This window comes from Aethalodelphis obliquidens, unplaced genomic scaffold (genome assembly GCF_003676395.1).
Source record: "Aethalodelphis obliquidens isolate GAN/ISIS:26980383/991018 unplaced genomic scaffold, ASM367639v1 scaffold43, whole genome shotgun sequence".
NCBI lineage: Eukaryota > Metazoa > Chordata > Mammalia > Artiodactyla > Delphinidae > Aethalodelphis > Aethalodelphis obliquidens.
In genome coordinates, this window is record NW_020837987.1 from 11,382,505 (window position 1) to 11,402,811 (window position 20,307).

The window sequence follows — 20,307 nt, forward strand, 5'->3', positions numbered from 1 at the left end:
GAATAAGATCTTATGCAGTTGAGGCAGTGTCGAGAAGGTTCAGAAAGGGGAGTTGGGGGATCAGTGGAAAATACCAGTCAGCCTTCTGGAAGCAGTAGTGCAGGTGGACAAGTCAGAGCTTTCAGGAAAATCTGGGAAGTTGTATATCCAGCTGCTAGAGTGGTATCACGAAGGACAGCTGGTGAGGAAGTCTGTGGAAGGCATCTGGTTGTGGGCCTGGGGTCACTGTTGGTCAGCAGGGCAGAAAGTTGAGAGGAGATGAGCAGAGTTTGGGGGAAACAAGGTCCCTGTGCTTTTTCATCTCTCTTTCTCTGCACTGAACGGGAGAGTAAGAGCAAGCTGGAACCCACTGGCACATCTGTGTGGGTAGAACAATATGAGCAGGCTTCACTTCTTCCTTTATATTTTCATGCAATTTGCTCTTTCAGCCAACTCTAACCTAGTACCATACAGGGAAGAGGGAGTCTAAGAAAGATGGGTCCCCCTTAGCCCAGCTGACACAGTACAAAACCACCACAAAAGTGCGCCCTGTTTTCTCTATTTCAAAAGAGTTTTTCTGAGATTGGTACTCCTCCCTTAATTGTCTGGAAGATTTCACCAGTAAGACCATCTGGGCCGGGGCTTCCCTGGTGGTACAGTGGCTCAGAATCCGCCTGCCAGTGCAGGGGACATGGGTTTGAGCCCTGGTCCAGGAAGATCTCACATGCCATGGAACAACTAAGCCCGTGTGCCACAACTGCTGAGCCTGTGCTCTAGAGCCTGCGAGCCACAACTACTGAGCTCGTGTGCCACAACTACTGAAGCCTGCGCGCCTAGAGCCCGTGCTCTGCAACAAGAAAAGCCACTGCAATGAGAAGCCCGCGCACCGCAACAAAGAATAGCCCCCCCGCCACAGCTAGAGAAAGCCTGCGTGAAGCAGCGAAGACCCAATGCACCCAAAAATAAATAAATTAAATAAATTAATTTAAAAAAAACCCATCTGGGCCTGGATTTTTGTGGTTAAAGTTTTAAATTGTGGGTTAAATTTCTTTGATAGATATAGGACTATTCAGATTTTCTATTTCTTCTTGGGTCAGTTGTGGTAAGTTTTATTTTTCAAATAATTTTTCCACTTCATCAAAATGTTCAAATGTATTGATATGAACTGGTTCATAATATCCTCTTATTACCCTTTTCATGCTTGTAGGATCTATAGTGATGTCTCATTTTGAGTCCTGATATTGGTAATTTTTCTCTTTTGTTTTTCTTCATTGGTCTTGATAGGGATTTATTGATTATATTGAGCTTTCAAATAGACAGCCTTTGGCTTGTTGACTTTTATATTGTATATTTGTTTTCTATTTTGTTGATTTCTGCTCTTATCTATATTATTTTATTTTCTACTTTGTTTTAAATTTGTTTTTCTTTCTCTACCTTCTTAGATCTTTGATTTTTAAATTTTACTTTTCTGATATATACATTAAAGCTATACGTTTCCCTCTAAACATAATGCTTACAGTATCCATAAATTTTGCTATGTTACGTTTTTACTGTCATTCAGTTAAAAACGAGTCCTTATTCCCATTTTAATTTCTTCTTTGACTCATGGGTTATTCAGAAATATGTTGCTTAATTTCCAAACAGAGATATTCTAGTTATCTAACTACTGTAGTGCTCTAATTTAATTCAAAAGTGATTGGAGAGCCCAGAATATAGTCTATTTTGTGATGCCCTTCTTTATTACTGATAACTTTCCTTGCTTTGAAGTCTGCTGTGTCTGAAATTAATATAGTATATATTATAAAAATAATAGATCTGTTGGCAAAAAATTCCCTCAATTTTGGCTTGTTGCGGGAAGTCCTTATTTCTCTTCCTTTTTTTTTTTTTTTTTTGCGGTACGCGGGCCTCTCACTGTTGTGGCCTCTCCCGTTGCGGAGCACAGGCTCCAGACGCGCAGGCTCAGCGGCCATGGCTCACGGGCCCAGCTGCTCCGTGGCATGTGGGATCTTCCCGGACCGGGGCACGAACCTGTGTCCCCTGCATCGGCAGGCGGACTCTCAACCACTGCGCCACCAGGGAAGCCCCCTGCCTTGTAATTTTTTCTTGATAGCCAGACATGATGTGCTGGGTAAAAGGAACTAAGTAGACCTTAAGCAATGTGGTGGTGAGGTGTAGGTCGGGTTGGCAGGGGAAGAATTCTACAATCCTATGATTGGTCTCAGTCTTTTGGTGAGTTTATGCCTCTAGACTATGAACTTCACAAGTGTTTTTAATTTTTTTCTCCCTCTTAAGTGGGAGAGTATGACTAGTGTGGGCTGGAGTTGGGTATTCCCCTTCCCCAGGTGAGTTAGGCTCTGATAATACCCCAGCAGGTTAGGATCTGGTTAATTAGTTCTCCCTGGGGCAGGCCTTGTTAGGAAGGACAGAGAGCTCTGATGAATTTTAAAATGGTCCTTTTTCCCCTCTGCCTAAAGCACAAGGGGATTTGTCTCTAGTATTTACTGTGGGAACCAGCTTGAGCTCCTGGAGGTAAATCTCACAAAATTGTGGGGGGCCCTCCTGTGACTGGGTACCCCTGGAGGTTTTTTTTTTTTTATTAATTAATTAATTTATTTTTGCGGTACGCGGGCCTCTTTCACTGTGTGGCCTTTCCCGTTGCGGAGCACAGGCTCCGGACGCGCAGGCTCAGCGGCCATGGCTCACGGGCCCAGCCGCTCCGCAGCATGTGGGATCTTCCCGGACCGGAGCACGAACCCGCGTCCCCTGCATCAGCAGGCGGACTCTCCACCACTGTGCCACCAGGGAAGTCCCTATTTATTTTATTTATTTTTATTTTTGGCTGCGTTGGGTCTTCGTTGCTGTGCTTGGGCTTTCTCTAGTTGCGGCGAGTGAGGGCTACTCTTTGTTGTGGTGCGCGGGCTTCTTACTGCGGTGGCTTCTCGTTGCAGAACACGGGCTCTAGGCAATCAGGCTTCAGTAGTTGTGGCTCGCGGGCTCTAGAGCACAGGCTCAGTAGTTGTGGCACACGGGCTTAGTTGCTCCGCGGCATGTGGGATCTTCCTGGACCAGGGCTCGAACCCATGTCTCCTGCACTGGCAGGCAGATTCTTAACCACTGTGCCACCAGGGAATCCCCCCCCACCTTCCTGGTGTTTTTAACTCTCAGAGTTGTCCACACTGAGCCTCCAGATTCATCAATTACAGCTCTGGTTTTCCTACCCTGGCACTGGTTCCCGCAGCAGTTTCTGCCTATGAGTCTCTGCTCTGGTAAGTTTTTATTCTCTGTATTCACCTGTCGGGTCTCTCCAATCTTGGGGGCAGTGGTTTGCCCTGTGTCCTCACCTCTCTTAAGGATCCTAGAAGTGGTGATTTTTCAGTCTGTTCAGCTTTTTCCTTGTTAAGATGGAGTGGTGACTTCCAAGCTCCTTGCATGTGAAGCTGGAAAACAGAAGCTACCTAAAGGGCCATATATGCTTGAAAAGAATGTACATTCTGCAGTAGCTGGATGTAGTGTTCTATACGCGTCAGTTAGTTCAAGCTGATTAATTGCATTCTTCAAATCTATATTCTTTATGACAGAGTTTGTGCTTGTTCTATCAGTTACTGCATGAAGCATGTTAAAATGTTTAGCTATGATTGTGGATTTGTCTGCCTCTCCTTTTAGTTCTGTTAACTTTTGCTTTATGATTTTGTAGATATTAGGTGCATGCAAGTTTAGGATTGTTACATGTTCCTAAAAACCCATTTAAAACTATGAAATGTCCCTCTTCAACTCTTGGGATACTTCTATCTAAAGTCTACTTTGTCTGATATTAATATGGCCGCACCGGCTTGCTTTCTTTGGGTTAGTATGAGCATTGTATCTATTCTCCCTTTATTTTACTCTAAATCCATCTGTGATTTTATATTTAAAGTGTATTTCTAATAAAGAGTACTTAGTAGGATCTCCTTTTCTCTCAAGTCTGACAATATTTTCCTTTAATTGGAGTGTTTATTTTCATTTACATTTAATATATTTGGTGGTATAGTTGTGTTTAAGATTACTGTGTTAGTTATCTGTTGCTGTGTAACAAATCACCCCCAAATTTACTGGCTTAAAACAACAGCAGTCATTGATTATCTCTCAGTTTCTGTGAGTTAAGAATTCATGAGTGGCTCGTCTGTATGATAGTTCAAAATTTTCTACATCCTTGCCAACACTTGTTTTTTTGTTGTTTTTTAAATTTATTTTTATTTATTTTTGGCTATGTTGGGTGTTCGTTGCTGCACGCGGGCTTTCTCTAGTTGCGGCGAGCGGGGGCTACTCTTCGTTGCAGTGCGCAGGCTTCTCATTGCGGTGGCTTCTTTTGTTGTGGAGCACAGGCTCTAGGCGCGCGGGCTTCAGTAGTTGTGGCATGTGGGCTCAGTAGTTGTGGCTCGTGGGCTCTAGAGCTCAGGCTCAGTAGTTGTGGCGCACTGGCTGAGTTGCTCCGCGGCACATGGGACCTTCGCGGACCAGGGCTCGAACCTATGTCCCCTGCATTGGCAGGCGGATTCTTAACCACTGCGCCACCAGGGAAGCCCTGCCAACACTGGTTATTATCTGTCTTTTTTATTGTTGCCATCCTAATGGGTTGAAGTGGTATCTCATTGTGGTTTTGATTTGCATTTTCCTAATGACTAATGATCCTGAGTATCTTTTCACGGGCTTATTGGACACTTGTAATTGGACACTTGAGAAATGTCTACTCAGATCCTTTGCCCATTTTAAAATGGGGTCGTCTTTTTATTATTGTTTTGAAAGAGTTAATTACGTATTCTAGATACAAGCCCTTTATCAGATCTATGATTTGCAAATATTTTCTTTCATTCTGTGAGTTGTCTTTTCACTTTCAATTTTAAAGAAGTCTAACTTATCTATTTTTCCTTTTGTTCACCTTGCTTTTAAAAGGTTGTTACCACTGGTATAGACTTCTAGGTTAACAGTTTGTTTTCTTTCAGTGCTTTAAACATGTCATTCTCTTGTTTTTTGGCATCTGTTATGGGTTGAATTGAGTCGCCCAAAAAAAGACGTGTGGACATCCTCATCCCTAGAATGCAACCTTATTTGGAAATAGTGTGTTGCCAATGTAATTAGTTAAGGTGGGGTCATAATGGGAAAAGGTGGACCTCTGATCCAGTATGACTGGTGTCCTTATAAGAAGATGGCCATGCAAAGACAGAGACAGAGGGAGAGTGCCGTGTGAAAAGGAAGGCAGAGATGGGAGTTCTGCAGCTGCAAGCCAAGGAGTGTCCAGGGCTGTCAGAAGCTAGAAAGGAAGGATTGCCCTAGAGAGCAGGACGCTGCTGACACTTTGATTTTGGACTTTTAGCCTTCAGAATGATGAGACAATACATTCTTGTTTTAAACCACCTAATTTGTGGTACTTACGGCAACCCTAGAAAAGTAATACAGCTACATAGTTTCTATTGAATAGTCAGACACACTCAGAAATTGATGTCTTTTTAAAAAATGTATTGAAGCATAGTTGATTAACAATGTTGTGTTAGTTACGCTGTACAGCAAAGTGATTCCGTTTTATACGTATATATTCTTTTTCGTATGATTTTCCATATGGTTTATCACAGGATATTGAATATAGTTCCCTGTGCTTTACAGTAGGACCTTGTAGTTTATTCATTCTATATATAATAGTTTGCATCTGCTAATCCCCAACTCCCAATCCATCCCTTCCCCCACCCCTTGGCAACCACAGTTCTGTTCCGTATGTCTGTGAGTCTGTTTCTGTTCTGTAGATAAGTTCATTTGTGTCATATTTTAGATTCCACATATAAGTGATATATGGCATTTGTCTTTCTCTTTCTGACTTACTTTACTTAGTATGATAATCTCTAGGTCCATCCATGTTGCTGCAAAATTTCATTCTTTTTATGGCTGAGTAGTATTCCATTTTATATGTATCTAATACCACATCTTTATCCGTTCATCCATTGATGGCCACTTAGGTTGTTTCCGTATCTTGGCAATCGTGACTAATGCTACTGTGAACATTGGGGTGCATGTATCTTTTCAAATTAGTGCTTTTAGTGGTTTTTTTGGATATATACCCAGGAGTGGAATTGCTGGGTCACATGGTAGTTCTGTTTTTAGTTTTTGGAGGCAACTGCATACTGTTTTCCACAGTGGCTGCATCAGTTTACATTCCCACCAGCAGTGTATGAGGGTTCCCTTCAAAAAAGCTTCTTTAGAAATTGCTTCTGCGTTCATGTTCTCTCTTGTCTCCTTATGCTACTCCAGTTATACCCATAACAGATCATTTAACAGTGACCCACATGTCTCACGCGCCTCCTTTGCTTTTGACTTCCGTTCTTTTGTCTTGGAGCTTCATTATGAATAATTCCTGTTGACCTGTCTTCAAGTTTACTGTTCTTTCCTTCTGTTAGCAGTAGTCTGCTGTTAAATCCATCAAATGAGTTCTTTTAAAATTAACATTATAGAAGTATAATACACGTATGATAAAAATGCTCACACTACCCTTGTTTGGTTCACTGAGTTCTGCAAAATATCTGCGCTTCCATAATCACCATACAAATCAAAGTACAGAGTGTTTTTATTATCCTCCTTCCAGCCAATCTTCCTTAACTCCTCCAGGCACTCAGAACTCTGATTTAGGTTATGATTGATTAGCTTTGCCTATGCTAGAGTTTATATAAATGAAATAACATCACGTGTACACTTTTAGGGCTGGCGTCTTTCTTTCAGCATAATGGTTTTGGATTGACCCATGATGTTGCATGGATATGTCATGTTCCTTTCTATTGGGTGGTATTCCTTTGTATGACTATACTGCCGTTTGTTTCTGTTCACCTATTAATGAACATTTGAGTTATTTCCAATTTTTTGATTTTATGAACAAAGCTTCTATGAACATTTGTGTAAAGTCTTTTTAAAGATATATATTTATATTTCTTTTGGACAAATACCCAGGAGAATTCTGAATCGTAGGGTAAATGTATATTCAACTTGACAAGAAACTCCCAGTCTGTTTTACAAAGTGCGGGCACTATTTTAGACTCCCTGCGATACTGTGTGGAGTTCTGTGAGTCCAATACTATGGGAGCTGTAGCGGCTCCACGCTTTTCCAGTGTTTGTCAGTCTTTTAACATTTTAGCCTTTCTAGAAGATGTGTAGTGATATCTCTTTGTGGCATTCATTTGAATTTCCCTGGCAATCGTAGATGTTGAATACCTTTATATGTTTGTTGGCCATTAATACATCTTATTTTGAGAAGTGTTCAAGTCTTTTGCCCATTTTAAAGTTGGATTTTTAAAAATCTTTTCATTATGAAGTTGTAAAGATACTTTATATATTCTGAATTCAACTCATTTGGTAGAAAACATAATTACACGTATTTTCTCCCAGGTTCTGGCTTACAGTTTCCTCTTCTTAACTTTGTCTTCTGAAGGACAGAAGTTTTCAATTTTGACGTAGTCCTCTTTATCTTTTTTTTTTCCTTTTATGGTTAGTGCTTTTAGTGTCTTGTCCAAAAACCTTGGTCTCCGCCAAGTTCGTGAAGATTTTCTCCATTTTTTTCTAGAAGTTTTATAGTTTTAGCATTGATATTTAGCTCTATGATTCATTTGAGGTAATTTTTGTGTGCATTGTGAGTTAGCTTCGGTTTTGTTCATGCAAATGTCCAGTTGTTTCAGCACCGTTTATTGAAAAGACTATCTTTTCCTCTCCTTGAATTACACTACATATTTATAGAAAATCAACTTTGGGTCTATATTTGCACCTCTATTCTGTTTGTATGATATATTTCCTTACACCAGTACCACACTGTCTTGATTACTGTAGCTTTAAAAAACATTTTATTGAAGTATAGTTGATTTACAATGTTATAAATATATATTCTTGGGCTTACCTGGTGGCGCAGTGGTTAAGAATCCGCCTGCCAATGCAGGGGACCCAGGTTCGAGCCCTGGTCCGGGAAGATCACACATGCCGCGAAGCAACTAAGCCCGTGTGCCACAACTACTGAGCCCTCGTGCTGCAACTGCTGAAGCCTGCGCGCCTAGAGCCCGTGCTCCACAGCAAGAGAAGCCACCGCAATGAGAAGCCCGTGCACCGCAACTAAGAGTAGCCCCCGCGCGCCGCAACTAGAGAAAGCCCACGCACAGCAACGAAGACCCAACGCAACCAAAAATAAATAAATAAAAATTTTTTAAAAAGTCATGCCAAAAACTGAAGAAAACGTTTGCAACACATATACTTAACGAAAACCTTGTCTCCAGGATATATGAAGAACTCAATAATTAATTAAAAGACAAAACACCACAACAAAAAACAGGCAAAAGCCTTGGACACTTAACAAAAGAAGATATATGAATAGCCAGTAGGCTCGTGAAAAGGTGTTCAATATTTTTAAACATTATGAAAATTCAAATTAAAACCACAATGAAATGCCACTACACACCTGCTAGAATAGTTAAAATTTTAAAAGACTCTCAATATCAAGTGTTGGCAAGTACAAAGAATAACACCTTCCTGGTACTACACGGGAAACAGCCCAAACATTCATCCATAATAGAATGGATAGATAAATCCTGACAAGTTACTACCATGAAATCCCACAGAGTAAGGAGAATGAGCAAAGTACTACCTTCACAACAAAGCGGTTGAATCTCTCAAATGCAATGCTGAGTGAAAGAAGATAGAAACCAGAGTCGCTGGAATGTATGATTCCAACGATATAAAGTTCATAACCTGGCAAAAGTAATCGATGGTGTTGGAACCAGGATAGTGGTTACCTTTGGGGGGCAGAAGTGGTTGGAAGAGGGTTTAAGGGGGAAAGGTCTATGCCTTGACCCATTTTGGTTACATAGATTCACTCTGGAAATTCACTGAGCTTTGCACTAATGATCAGTGTGCCTTTCTGTAAAATTCAAAGAGGATAGTTTTATAAATCAGAAAGTGGTAGCCTTTCTTCCTCCAATCCTATTCCCCAGAGGTAGCCATGGATACAAATTGGGTAGTGTCTTTATCCAGTTATAAATATATTTACTGAGCTCTAAATATATTTACTTGCATTTTTCACGTAACAGTGTATCTTGGAGGATGTGGCATATCAGAACTGTGAAGAGCTGCCTCCAATCTTTTATCAGTTACGTTGTATTCCATTGCGGGGAGACCCAGTATAAACAGTCAGCTGTTGACTGTTTTCCATATTAGCCACTTTGAGCAGTGTAGCAGTGTCCATTTTGCACCTGTGTGAGTATTGCAAAGGGATGCATTCTTAGAAGTGGGGTTTCTGAGTTCAAGGATATGAGCATTTTAAATATCCCTTTGAAAACCGCTCCATGTATAACAAAGTGCTTTAGGCGAGACTATAAGAAAATGTGGGAGAGCTAGTGATACCGTTTTCCGCCTCAGGGCCTCTGGGATATTGTGAACTGCAAGATGATATCTGTGTTCCAGGTGAAGGTTGAATCTCAGAGCAGATGCTGCTTCCTCCAGGAAGCCCTCCCTGATTCCCAGACAGGGTCAGAGAATTCTTGGGCTTCCCCAGCTGCCTGAGCTCCCCACGTCTAGCCCTGACCACTCTGGATGATAGATGTGTCTCCCCATACACCCCCCCCGACTTGTCAGTTCCATAAGAGCAGGGCCAAAGCTGTTGAAGTCACCACAGTGTCCCCAGCACCACCCTGCACAAGGTTGGGCACAGAGGATGAACTCGGATGGATGGATGGATGGAATTTATAGGACTAGAGAGAGTGGAGACTCAGAGCGGACGGGACTCAGCTCCCAGGGGCTCAGAGAGGCGGGTAGAGACTTGAGGATTGGGAGGGGGGCTTCCAGAAGGGGACAGGGTCTCAAGGAGAGAGATAGAGACTCAGAGAAGGGTGGCATCTCAGGGATAGGCATGGGAACTCAGAGAGGTGAGTGGGGCTTAGAGAGAGGAGTTAAAGCTGGCGAGGACCACGGATGCTCCGATAGGGGGTGCAAGTTGCAGAAGGCCTGGGAGCTGAGGCGCCAAGGCAGGGTGCGGGCTCGGTAAGTTCCCTCCTTTGTCCTCCTCCTTTTGCAGACAGCGAGACCCAGGCTTGTCTCCTCAAGCTTGACACCTGCTCAGATCTGCAGGGCTGGGGAGGGGCCCAGGGGTTTTGCTGGGTCAGCACTGGACGCCGTTGATCTCTCCCCTACACCTACACTGTTCATCAGAGGGGCATTGGGCTGAAAAGGAGGGTCCTCACCCTCTCTGGGCAGGGATGGAGGGGAGGGGGCGGGAAACCCCAGGGCAGTGTGGATCCTGACCCCTGGTGCCTCTCCTTGCCCAGAATTTCCCGCCCAGGTGACTTTTTGGTCCTGGCTGCACTTTCACGTTTAGATGGGGTTGAATTATCCTGATTCCAGTTGACTCAAGCCCAGTTCGAGGAGAGGGCATGGCCGCCTGGAGGCTCACTGCCTCCCTTCCTCTCATCTGGACCGTGGCCATGGATAGTCGCCTCCCCATCTGGCTTCATCTTTCTCCCCAGTGATGGGGCCGCTCAGCCGCTTCCTGGTTGTGTGACCAGGGTGACCGTCAGAGCCTTGGGGACCTCATCAGTGCACCAGGGAAAATAACACCATCCACCTCACGAGGGTTGCCGGGGATAGGACCAGGCAGTGAGGCACCGGGTACAGTGAGTTAGGAGCACGCTTGTCCTGGCACACAGCGGGGCTGGCAGACAGTGGCCAAGAGCTCTTGGAGTCTATCTGATTGGGGTTCAGATTCCAGCCACTGCCTCTAACATACTGTCCTAACCTTCTGAGCCTGCTTCCTGCCTGACAGAAACAGTCCCTTCTCCCAGGGCCAGGGGGATGGTGCCGTGAGATGTTCTGCATCTCAGACACACTCAGGGAACCCCTTGCACAGAACAGGTACCCAGTAAACAGTTGCCGCCCTGCCCCAATCCCACAGCCAGAAATCACCTCCGTCTGAATCCAAACAGTGAGTGTTTCACAAGCGCTCTCTCTGGGTTAGGATCTGAGCCAAACGCCTCACACACAGCCTCCTCGCTGAGCGCTCCCAGCCCGCTCGCTTGGCAGCGGGGCTGTTGTCAGAGCCTGGGGTGAGCAGGAGGGGTCCCGTCCCTGGCACTCGTTGGATGGTGACTTTAGCTGCACTCCTGCCCCCATCTGGGCCTCTGTCTCCAAATCTGCAGGTTTGTTGAGCGAATCCTCGGGAGCATCAACTGTCAGGAGTCTTTCCCCCATTTTACAAACATGGAAACTGAGGGAGTTCCCTGGTGGTCTAGTGGTTAGGACTCCAGGCTCTCACTGCCGTGGCCTTGGTTCAGTCCTTGGTTGGGGAACGGAGATCCCGCAAGACGTGCAGCGAGGCCAAAAAAAAAAAAAGAAAAAAAAGTGGAAACTGAGGCTCAGGGTAAGGTCAGAGCTTCTCAGGGGACCAAGAAAATATTTGTAATCTAGAAAAAAAGTGGAGCACAACGTTCACAACCAAAAAGTAAAGAACGCCTAAATGTCCGTCAGCGGATACATGGGTAAGTAAAATGTGGTGCGTCCAGACAGTGGAATGTTATCTGCCGATAAAAAGAAATGATATACTGACACGTGCTACAACATGATGAACCTTGAAAATATCATGCAGAGTGAAGGAAGACAGACCCAAAAGATGACTTATTTATTCACAATAGGCAAGATACAGAAACAACCCAAATGTCCAGCAGCAGATGAACGGATAAAGAAAGTGTTGCATAGCCCATACGGCAGAATATTATGCAGCCTTTACAAAGAAGGAAATCCTCCCGTTTGTGACAATATGATTGAACCTGGAAGCCGTTACGTGAAGTGAAATAAGCCTGTCACAAAAGGACAAATTCTGCCTGATGCCACTCACGTGAGGTATTCAAAATACTCAGACTCTGGGGGTGCGGGAGGGATGGATTGGGAGTTTGGGGTTCGCAGGTACAAACTACTATATAAAACAGATAAACAGCAAGGTCCTCCCGTAGAGCGCAGGGAACTCTAGTCAATATCCTGTGATCAACCGTAATGGAAAAGAATATGAAAAAGAAAGTCTATATATGTTTTGCTGTGCAGCAGAAATGAACACAACATTGTAAATCAACTATATACGTCAATAAAAAATAATAAAAAATTAAAATACTCAGATTCGTCAAAGTAGAGAACAGATGGGATGGGATGGGGAAGTCCAAAGATCTGCTGTACAACATTGGGCCAGTAGTTAACACTCCTGTATTGTGTACTTAGAAATGTGTTAAGAGGGTAGATCTTATGTTGTGCTCGTAACGCACACACACACACACACACACACACACACACACACACACACACATACACATACACACAAGACCACGTATTCTGTGATCCCATTTATACGAAATGTCCAGAACAGGCAAATCTACGGAGAGAAAAAGTAGGCCAGTGGTCATCAGGGCCTGAGAGGCATAGAGGGGTTGGGTTGATGGTTAAGGGGTGCAGGGTTTCTTCGCGGGGATGCTGAAAAGTTTCTAAAATTGACTGCAGGGGTGATTGCACTGAATTGTGCACTTCAAATGGATGAATTGTCTGCTGTGTAAATTATGTTTCAATACAGGCATTTTTAAGCGGGGCATCCAAATCTGAAAAGAACCCGGCCAAACCAAGGTGAATACATCTTTAATTAAATACGTACAAAATGTTCATTCCTCAACTCCTCTCTTGTATATCAATGCCATTGAAAGTGTCATTTTAGGACGTTGAGTGAGGTGCATATATCCTCTGGGCATCTCACTTTGTCTTGGGCAAAGAGAGGTTAAGCAGTTCCTCAGAGAGGGACGGGAACCTCAGCCCAGAGAGGGTCAGCTTCCTATCCGGCGTCACACAGCCCTGGGGCTCCAAGAGTCCCGAGTCCCCACCTTCAAACGTGAGTTCAGATGTGCGTGAGGTTTCCAACCGCAGCTTCCACGCTGACCCCTGGCTGCCTCCTCCTTCCGACTTCGCAGGAAAAAAAAAAAAGCCATGCCATGTGCGTGAGGTTTCCAACCGCAGCTTCCACGCTGACCCCTGGCTGCCTCCTCCTTCCGACTTCTCAGTAAAAAAAAAAAAAAAGCCACGCCAGGAAGCATCCATCACAGGCTGTCCAGCTGGGGGGAGGGGCAGGGGTCAGCGAGGAGGCGACCTCAAGGGCTCCGTGGGGACCAGGATCCGGCAGGGCTGGGGGTGAGAGGCTGGAATTTCTCCCACCCTGACATTTTCCTGCGTCAACCCAGGAGGGCGCCCTGGATGCCGCCAGCCCTGCCCCCAACCTCCTTCCTCTCTGGATACAGTTTCCCGGCTAAGGATGAGGGGGGCGGCGGGGGGGGGGCTTGCCAAGGTGGAACCACTAGGCCCAGGAAAGAAGGCACTTTGGGGTTGGCAAAATGAGGGACGCTGGCTCAGAGAGGCCAAGGGCCTGCTGTGGAGTCACGCAGCCTCGGGAACTTGGTGTAAACAGGGCGGCCTGGCTGCTCCTGCATTGCAGGGCCTGCCTCAGCCACCACTGCCCTGCCCAAGAGTTGGACCCTAGCCCGGCCTTGGGCGTGTGAGAAGCCCTTGGCCCTGGTCCCTGCCCCGGGTCCTTCCTCCCCCCCACACACTGGGGACTCAGCCCTTCCTTGTGTTAAATAGAAACCTCTTTATTCTAAGTATCGTATGTTCCTTAATACATTGGATTGAGGCCAGACCTTGAGGTGAGGGGAAAGGGGGGGCCTGGGATATTTCTGTAGAGCCTTCCAAAACACCACCCACCACTCACGGGGCTGGGGAGGTGGTGCTGGGAACGGGCTTCATGGCCTCGGGAAAGTCCTTGCTCCTTCGGGCCACTTTCTCTTCTGTACAGGGAGTTTGCGGGTAGGTGAGGAGACCTCTAGTGATCTTTCCAGCCCAGGGGTCTGTGGCCCCAGACAGGGAGTCAGGGGGACGGTCTGTCAGCAGCAGAGATGGGGGGGCACTGAGGTGGAGCCGGGAGAGTCTCAGTGTTGGGCCCGGGGCCGTGATGGAGATGGAGGCTGAGGCCAGGGCAGGCAGGCCAGCCGGGAGAGGGAGAGGCGGCCCAGGAAGAGAGGGAGGCTGAGGCAGAAAGGCGGCCGGGGCACGGGGATGTCTGCAAAGAAGGCACGGTCCCGGGGGGGCGACAAGGTTCCCCCCTCAGAGAGTTCCAAGTCCCGGGCCACCGCCAGGATCTCGTGGCGGGCGACTGTGTGGTGCAGGCCACGGATGTCCAGGAGGGCTGCCACGTGCTTCCGCCTGGGGGTAGAGGAGGGGACAGGTGCACGGGGTCCTCCAGATACACTCCCAGCCCACCTGTGGGCCCCACCCGGCCGTCTGTTCCAGAACCTGCCTTAGCTCTGGAGCCCCTTTGCTCCCTCTGGATTCCCCCTCCATACCAGTCCCCCTGAGATCCCACCCTCCCATCAGCACCCCTAGATCCCCCTCTTCATACCAGCCCCCCTCCAGAGCTTCCCTTCCAAACACTTCCAAATCCTCCTACTCACAGTGGATTCCAGAACTGTCACCTCCCAACCCAGCACAAGGATATTCCTTCTTGCCGCATCTCAGCTCCTGGTTAAAATAACCTTCCATCTTCACCCCCAACTTGGGTCAGACAGCTCCTGAATTTCCATTCCGGCACCCTTGCACCTGTTTAAGCTCTGGACTCTATAGCAACCCTTAACCTCATTTTCACTTTCATCTCAAACAGCCCCACGGCATCACTCAAATCCAGCCCGGAAGTGCTCACCCACAGCCCTACCCTAACCCTCAGCTCACCCCAACGCCAGGTCTGGAGTCTTCACCGCTGCTGTTCCAGAGCCCTCATCCAAATTCAGCCTTGGAACACTCACTTCACCTCTAACCCATTCCTGGAATTGTTCTCAACTAAAATTCTCCCCCAGAACTGAAAATTCACCTTGGGGACCCTCACTCCAACCAGAAACTCGGTGCTCAAAGCTGGCTCTGTTCCACAACCCTCGCCCCTAAATCCAACACAATGGAAACGTCCCTGCACCCCAATCTCAGATCCCGGATCCAAAACTCAACTCCAGAACCACCATCATATTTCAACTCAAGATCCTGCCCCCAACGTTCATTTCCAGAACTTTCATCTCAGAGTTCTGGGGTCTTCACCACCCCCTTCAATCCAGCTCAGTCTCTTCACCCTCCTGCATCCCAAGTTTGGAATCCCCACAGCTCCAAAACACTCATCCAAAATGGGGCTCAAGAACCTTCCAGCTCAACAGAGATGCAAAACACAGCCCCCAAACTCAGCTTTGGAACCCTTCCTCCCAGCCCAGCTTGAGACCTTTCGAACTCGGCTGCATATCCAAGTTCAGATTCAAGTTCAGAAACCCCAACCCAGCAGGAATGCCGGGACCCTGGCCCCCATGCGACTCCAGGGCTCTGTGCTTTCCCAAGGACATAAGCCCCACACCTGAGAAGCAGAACCGCCCATCCTGAATCAGTTCCAGAATCCTCACCTTCAGCCCCACGTCCTCAACTTCAACCCAGCTGATGCCTCACTCCTGGGTCCTGGGGGATTGTCTCTCTGCATACAGAATGTCTGCCCGACTAGCATCGCAGGACTGCCGCCACCTTATGCAGGTGGCAGTGTTGTGTGGTGGTCAGGTGTACCAGCTTCAGAGCCTGCTGCCTGGGCTCAAGTCCCCACTTCGCTGCCGGCTAGCTGTGACACTGGGGTCAGCTACTTAATTTCCACCTGCCTCGGACGGTGCTAGGCACTCAGAACAGTGCTGCCTTTGACGTGCAAAGATTTTCTCAAATAGCTTATCTTCTAAAATAACTCTTACATGCCGCAGCCTTGCGGCCAAAAAATAAAAAATAAAATAAAATGCTCAAATACTGCCTACAATAAATAAATAAACAAATAAAGTAACAGAGTGGGTAGGTAAGATGCTTTCTGAGGTCTGACATAAGAACTCAATAAGCAAGAATTGGTATTGGTACTGCTGTCACCACGGATGATGATTAATCAGCCCCCAATAATCCTATGAAAAGAGTATTATTGTCCCCATGGATCAGAAGAGGAAACTGGGGCTCAGAGAGGATCACAGAGAAAGGAAATGGTCCATCAGGATCTGAACGGCGCCTGCCACTGTCCCAGTGCGTGTGCGCCCGTGTGCCCGTGCGTGTCCCCGTGTCCCCCGCGGCTCCCCAGCTGGGCCGGCCCTTCCTGCCGCCGGGCGGCCCCGCGCCCCCCTGCCCTGGGCTTCCTGTGACTGCTTGTTTGTTTGCGAGCCCTGGTGGCGGCGGCGGCGGCAGCGACGGCGGCGGCGGCAAGAGAAGGAGGGAAATCGTATTAATAATGCCCTGGTTCCAGCAGGAAACGGCCGTCAGACACGCTCGCCGCCTCCCTCCCTCGCCCACGGGGCAGGAAACGCAGGGACGGATGCCAAGGCTCTCCGGGAGACCTCGGCCTGGCGGCCGCGCGGGCAAAAAGGAACCAAGCCGGCGTGGGGGTGGGGATCTCACCTGATGTCTGGGTAGTCCCGCACCAGCATCCCCACCTCCATCTGGATGCTGGGCGTGTCTTCCAGATGCAGAACTTCGGCCAAACGGGGCACCACGGCGTCCAGCCACGAGGCCTGGGATTCCTGCATGGGAAGACCCCGGGCTCACACTCAACACCCACCCCCTCGAAACCACAGCCTCGAAACCACAACCTCGCCTCGCCTGGCAGTTTTCTCGTCCGTAAAACCGGGCAGAGGGCAGACTGCAGTCAGAGGTTATCTGGAACCTTTGGAAATTTGAAGAAAAATCCATAATATAACCTACTCCCAGTTTTGCAGCAAATTTGGGGCTCGGGGACACCCCTCAAAACCTATTCTAAATTTGCAAAATGTTACCGTTGGGGGAAACTGCATAAGGTATGCCAGCGATCTCTCTGCATTCTTTCTTATAACTGCATGTGACTCCACAATTATCTCCCCCAAAATTAAAAAGAAAATTCCAAGGACTCTAGGTTAGAAACTCCTGGAATAGCGGCTGAGTGAGACCCTTCCCGTCCAGCTCATTACAACTGGGTACAAATAAGATTTGCTGACTTTTAAATGCTTGGATTTGAGAACGCTAAGGTTCTGAGTTTCTCTTGCATTTAGCGACTATCTGTGCTCATAATAATGGCTAATGTTTAGGTCCTAAGCCCTTTTAATGGGACTTATCTAATCCCCACAACAAGGCATAGGGACCATTTTTCTCTTCATTTGTGCCCAGAGCGCTCTCTCTTTCAGTTAGAAAGGCAATTTTGACCCTCAGAGGGCGAAGATCAGAGTGTTACTATTGGCTGCAAATTGGGTGAGGGTCTTATTCTAAGCCCCCGCCCCCGGCTCTCGAGTCTGGGGATTCCCGGAAGCCAAAGTTTTCCGTAGTTTCGGAGCCCCCCGCCCCCGAGGCCGCACTGACCAGCCGTCGGAACAGCCTCTGCAGCTGCGCCGCGTCCTCCCGGAGCCTGCCGGCCACGCGGCTGCGGGTCCGCGCGGAGCCGCAGCGCAGGCGACCGCGGAACAGGGGCCGCACGTACTCGACCAGCGCCCGCCGGTGCAGCTCGGCCACCAGCTCCTGGGGACCCGGGAAGACGCGAGGGGGTGTGAGCCGCCGGTGACCCCCCTCCCCGCTTCCCACCCGCCCGCTCCCGCTCCGGACACCCAACGGGAACCCCTGCCCACCCCCAGCCGCCGGCGGCCCTCCCGGCTCCCAGTGGGTGACCCCTGTCCTGCTCCTCCTAATCAGCTCGCGGACCCTCCCCCACCGGCCCCCAGAGGGTGCCCCATCCCAGCCCTCTCCAATTTCTCCGGAGCTCCACCATCCAGAGGCCCCAACCCCGCCAGCATGCCGCGCTACACCCCGGTATCTGCGGGCACCCTCCGCGCAGACCACAGGTAGAGCGCCACCTATCTCGCCCTGAGAGAGCTTCTCCCCACCTAGAAGGGGTCTCTCCCCTCTGAGCGCTCTAGCTCTGCTCTCCCACCCTCCCCCCACCGGCCCCGGGTCCCCCCCTGCGCCCCTCCCCCGCACAAGCAGATGCACCTGGTAAGGCTCATCTTGCATCCTGCGCAGTGCCAGGGCCTTAGCGCCCAGCGTGCCCACGATGCCATCCAGGGCCTCCGAGCTGCTCAGCCACTTCCTGCGCATCAGCTTGCTGAAGTGCGGCTGGGTGGGACAGAGTGGGCAGAGGGTCACAGTTCGCCTCCCTTCCGCCCTCTTTCTTCATAGATCAATCCAACATTTGTTCCCAAAACGCTGCTCCGAGCTGAACCAGGGCTGCGCAGTGCTGGGGATACAGCAGTGCGGAGACAGTCCAGCCCTGACCTCCTGGGGCTCTCAGTCCAGCCCTGACCTCCTGGAGCTCTCCTCCAGAAGAGGAGACAGACCCGTTCCCCAGACAGTGACCATTCAGAGTGGCCACGGCTGGAAAGAGGGAGCCCAGGGGTTTAGGAAGCCCAGCCTGAGTCAGCATAGAGAGTCAAGGAGGGCTTCCTGGAGGAGGGGGCACCAGAGCTGAGGCCAGGAAGATGGTCACTGTTAGCCAGGTGAGCGGTGGGAGAGGGAGTGGCTCAATCCGAGGGGAAAGCCAGTGTGAAGAAGGTTCAGATTTCAGATGGGCTTGCGTGTCAGAGGACCGGAAAGAAGGTCAGTGTGGCTGGCAAGACCATCTGTATAATTCACGGGCCCAATGCAAAAATGAAAATGGGAGACCCTTTGTTCAAAATGTATTAAGAACTTCAAAACAGAGAGAGCAGAACTTTAAACCAAGCTAGGACCCTTCTAATCAGGGGGATGCGGGGGTGGGGGGCCTGTATGACTGCCCAGTGAAGAGATGGGGCTGGTCAGGTGAACCGAGCAGGGCACACAGGCCTCCTGGGCTTGGGAGGAGCCTCAGATCTCTCTTGAGGGCACTGGGGATCCACAGCAGGTTCTAAGCAGAGGAGGGAGAGGGTCAGCTTTGTGCTTCACCGAGATTGCTGGGAGGGGGCAAGACTGAGGCAGAAATGGGGGGTCTGGAAGGAGGGGAAGGGGTGAGAAGGGATGAGGAGGGGGAAAGGAGAATGCAGGTGGTAGATTCAAAGGATGTAGTAAGTGGCCACCGGTGGAGGGAGGGGAGGGAGGCATCTGGGTCCTGGAGGTGGGATGGGCAGTGGGTCTGTCCCTCAGATGGAGGCTGGGAGCATGAGGTGCCCGGACACCTCTGGGGTTGGTGTCCATGGGGGTCTGAAGCAGATTCCTATCCCACTCAGCCCAGCACCCCCTTCCTGCTTTCTCATCCCATAGTAGCCCAATTTTCTGAACCTCCAAAATTGAGGCCTGTGGGCTTTTGTTGGAAAGCAGGTGTGAATCAACTGAGCTGACGCTCTTGGTACCGCACTCAGCTCAGGACGTGTCGCTGTTGCTATAAACTCTGTACATTTATGAAGTTCCCTAACGGCCAGTACCCGAGGGCCAGGACCCAAGCTAAGTACTTTATGGCCACAAGCCCTTTGCCTCCTCACAGCCATCTGAGAAGCCTGGAATTCCTGGGTCCATTTTCCAGATGAGCAAACATAGACCCCCAAGAGGAAAGCCATTTGCCTAAGTCCCCCTACCTGGAAGCCGTACAGCCAGGCCTGGAACAAAGACTGTACCCCCTTCCCCCCAACACTCACTTTCATTCCCATGCTTGTCCATTTAGTCATTCAACAAACACTGTCTGAACCCTGCCTGTGGCCCAGCCCTGGGTGGATCACGGGGGATACATTAGAGAACGCTTGGAGACACAACACAAAAGGAGATAAACAAAACTCTTATAAGCGCTCGCTCGGGGGCCTCTGAATTCTGATCTGATATTTGACGATACTAAGGAATGATTGTTCCATCTGTTAGGTAGGAAAACGGCATTGCGGTTACATTTGTTTAAAAAGGCTGGGTTCCTTATCTTTCGGAGATACAAGCTAAAGTGCTGATGGATGACGATAGGATGCCGAAGATGTGCTTGAAAAGAATCCAGTGGGCAGGAGAGGTGGGGGGAGAGGTGGAGTTGATACTTGCTGGAGCTGGTCCACAAGAGGTCATTCTGTCATTCTGCCTACTTTTGTGTATGTTTGAAATTTTCCATAATAGAAAAGTTATTTTAGAAACATTCCAACAAATCCTTGCCCTTGAGAAGCTGACATTCCAATGGGAGGAGACAGATTGGGAAAAAAAAAAAAAAAAAAGCAAAGGATATAGCATGGCAGGTGGTGATAAGTGCTTTGGAGACAAATAGAGTGAAGGGGGGGGCATGTGGGAATCTCAGGGGCTTCTATTTTAAACAGGGCA

The 20,307-nt window shown here is 48.5% G+C and overlaps 2 protein-coding genes across 4 annotated transcripts in view; one reads left to right on the forward strand and one right to left on the reverse strand.

Moving 5' to 3' along the window:
- The window catches only part of LOC113606012 (very-long-chain 3-oxoacyl-CoA reductase-like), a 32,186-nt gene extending 15,712 nt beyond the window's left edge, over positions 1-16,474 (forward strand). For all 3 annotated transcript variants that reach the window (XM_027079842.1, XM_027079844.1, XM_027079843.1), the window contains one exon: positions 14,702-16,474. In XM_027079842.1, coding sequence (XP_026935643.1) covers positions 14,702-14,900 — 199 coding nt within the window. In that variant the 3' untranslated portion in view covers positions 14,901-16,474. The remainder of the gene's footprint in view (positions 1-14,701) is intronic.
- Positions 13,714-20,307, reverse strand: part of EXOC3L2 (exocyst complex component 3 like 2) — a 20,435-nt gene continuing 13,841 nt past the window's right edge. Inside the window, exons 9-12 of the mRNA XM_027079841.1 lie at positions 18,043-18,165; positions 17,419-17,574; positions 16,489-16,610; positions 13,714-14,247 (exon numbers count right to left, since the gene is read on the reverse strand). Of these exons, the coding sequence (XP_026935642.1) occupies positions 13,974-14,247; positions 16,489-16,610; positions 17,419-17,574; positions 18,043-18,165 (675 nt within the window). The 3' untranslated portion in view covers positions 13,714-13,973. The remainder of the gene's footprint in view (positions 14,248-16,488; positions 16,611-17,418; positions 17,575-18,042; positions 18,166-20,307) is intronic.